The sequence below is a fragment of the Pinus tabuliformis genome, chromosome 9, assembly GCF_031772625.1.
Source record: "Pinus tabuliformis cultivar Carrire ecotype Pingquan chromosome 9, CPIR1, whole genome shotgun sequence".
NCBI classification, from domain to species: Eukaryota; Viridiplantae; Streptophyta; class Pinopsida; order Pinales; family Pinaceae; genus Pinus; species Pinus tabuliformis.
In genome coordinates this window covers 783,457,125-783,459,212 of record NC_142307.1, presented here as the reverse complement: position 1 = coordinate 783,459,212, position 2,088 = coordinate 783,457,125, and the positions used below count along the sequence as shown (strand labels likewise).

At 38.4% G+C, this 2,088-nt stretch overlaps 1 protein-coding gene across 1 annotated transcript; it reads left to right on the top strand.

The window, feature by feature from the left end:
• Positions 1–846: 846 nt before the first annotated feature.
• On the top strand, positions 847–1,796 carry LOC149151066 (protein TERMINAL FLOWER 1-like). Its single transcript, XM_089443045.1, has 4 exons — positions 847–1,122; positions 1,219–1,262; positions 1,355–1,392; positions 1,516–1,796. Exons 1-4 carry the CDS (start codon positions 847–849, stop codon positions 1,794–1,796), a joined length of 639 nt encoding a protein of 212 aa, XP_089299171.1.
• Positions 1,797–2,088: the final 292 nt, after the last annotated feature.

Below are 2,088 nucleotides of genomic sequence, written 5' to 3'. Positions count from 1 at the left end.
GTTGCGAGTTCGACATAGCAGTTTCCAGTCAAATATAGTCAAATATAACAGCAGTTGGAAGATCTGCTCTCCTTATTTAACCTACAAACATGACCTGGTTCTTCAACTTCCCTGGAGTTTCTAAGTCAAATATAGCCATTGGAAGATCTGCTCTCCTTATTTAACATAAAACCATGACCTGGTCCTTCAACTTGCCTTCTGAGTAAAATATAACAGTTGGAAGATCTTCTCTCCTTATTTAACCTACACCCATGAGTTTCGAGTCAAATATAGCCATTGGAAGATCTGCTCTCATTATTTAACCTAAAACCATGACCTGGTTCTTCAACTTTCCTTCCGAGTCAAATATAACAATTGGAAGATCTGCTCCTGGTTCTTCAACTTGCCTTGATGATGAACCACACTGGTTGGTGCCCGTTTCTGAGTCAAATATAGTCATTGGAAGATTTGCTCTCCTTAGCAGTTTCCGAGTCAAATATAGCGATTGGAAGCTCTGCTCCTTATTTAACCTACAACTATGACCTGATTCTTCAACTTACCCTCACAATAAACCACACTTATTGGTTCGAAAAGGGTCAACAAATGTGATTAAAGCCAAAAAAAAAATCTTAACTTCATATCAATCAAAATCAAAAAAACCTCAGTTCAACAAATGAAAAATATTGTGACTGCCTGATGGATTAAGGCAATTTAATTTATTTATATAGCTCTCTAATAAGAGACGCTATCAAATTAGCAGCGTAACACAATTTCAACCATCAAATGGTTCTTCTGATTCATCCGACGCGGCCACAATCATTTATCTCTACGGTCTTTCGACTGGGATTTTCCTGCCTTAACCAGAGAATGGAGCGAGAAAGGCGGTTTCAGGAAATAAGAAATCAGGTTCTGGAGCGAAAAGGGCGTATGCAGGAAATAAGAACTCAGCTTCTGGCAGCAGGAGTTATCGGAGGGGTTGTCGACCCTCTTTACAAGTTTTCTGTACTCTGCGGCAACATGGAAACCAGCTTGGGCGAGGAAATTGCGCCCGATGACATGCTATCCGAACCGTTCATTTTTTTTGACGAAGATTATAATGTGCTCCCTGATCACGATATCTTTCTCAACTCCATATTCATACTGGTAACTACTTTTTATTCCAATTCACGATTATTATTTATTCATCATGAATTTTTCATAACCACATAACTAAAGTCGTTCATAAATCCAAATAACCAGGTGATGACTGATCCTGAAACTCCTGGCGACGAGTATTTGCACTGGTATGTGATAATCATTTCGCAAATTTCTTAATAATATATAGCACCCATATCTATTTCATCTAAATTACAGCATTAATCTGTACGTTGTGCAGGCTGAATACCAAACCTTTTAGCAGCAAGGCTGATGTTGGTATGGATATCATGGCCGATGCCACTTTTTCTTGATCTTTGAAATCATTGGATTGAATGTGTGTTAATGTTTTTTCGGTTTAATGCTCAAAATGTCATGTGTTTCTTTGTGGTGCAATATCAGTTTTGCCGAGCGACAGTCTTCTCAGGTACGAAGCTCCGACACCCACGCGTAGTAGCAAGATGGTTTTCACATTGTTCAGGGGTCCATGCCATCCCTTAATTGAGCCCAACTCGCGGGAGAACTTCAGCACCAGAGCTTTTGCCAACGAAAATCGACTTGGACCACCGATGGCCGCTGGTTTTTTCTATATCAAGATTGAGAATGAAAATGAACAAAGAATGAACGTAGAATTTCCTGGAGAAAATGCAGCGCCAGCTACTCAACAAGTAACCGGCGAATAAACAAGAAACGATGAAGTAGACGATGTTTTTTAGGAGGGTTATGCACCAGCTTCACTATCGTTTATTTGAAAATCAAATTCGTGAGTACGTTGTACCATTTTCTGCGTTTCAAGAAGTTTGTGGTTGTCATCTATATATTAATATGCGAAATTGTAACTATTTGTAACATGGATAATATTTGACGCAATCAATAAATATATGTAAAGTTGAATCAAATTATTTTCTGCGATAAATCTTTTGGTAACCCATTTGATATATTCAGTGCTATTTCTAATCAACCTATCTAAAGGAA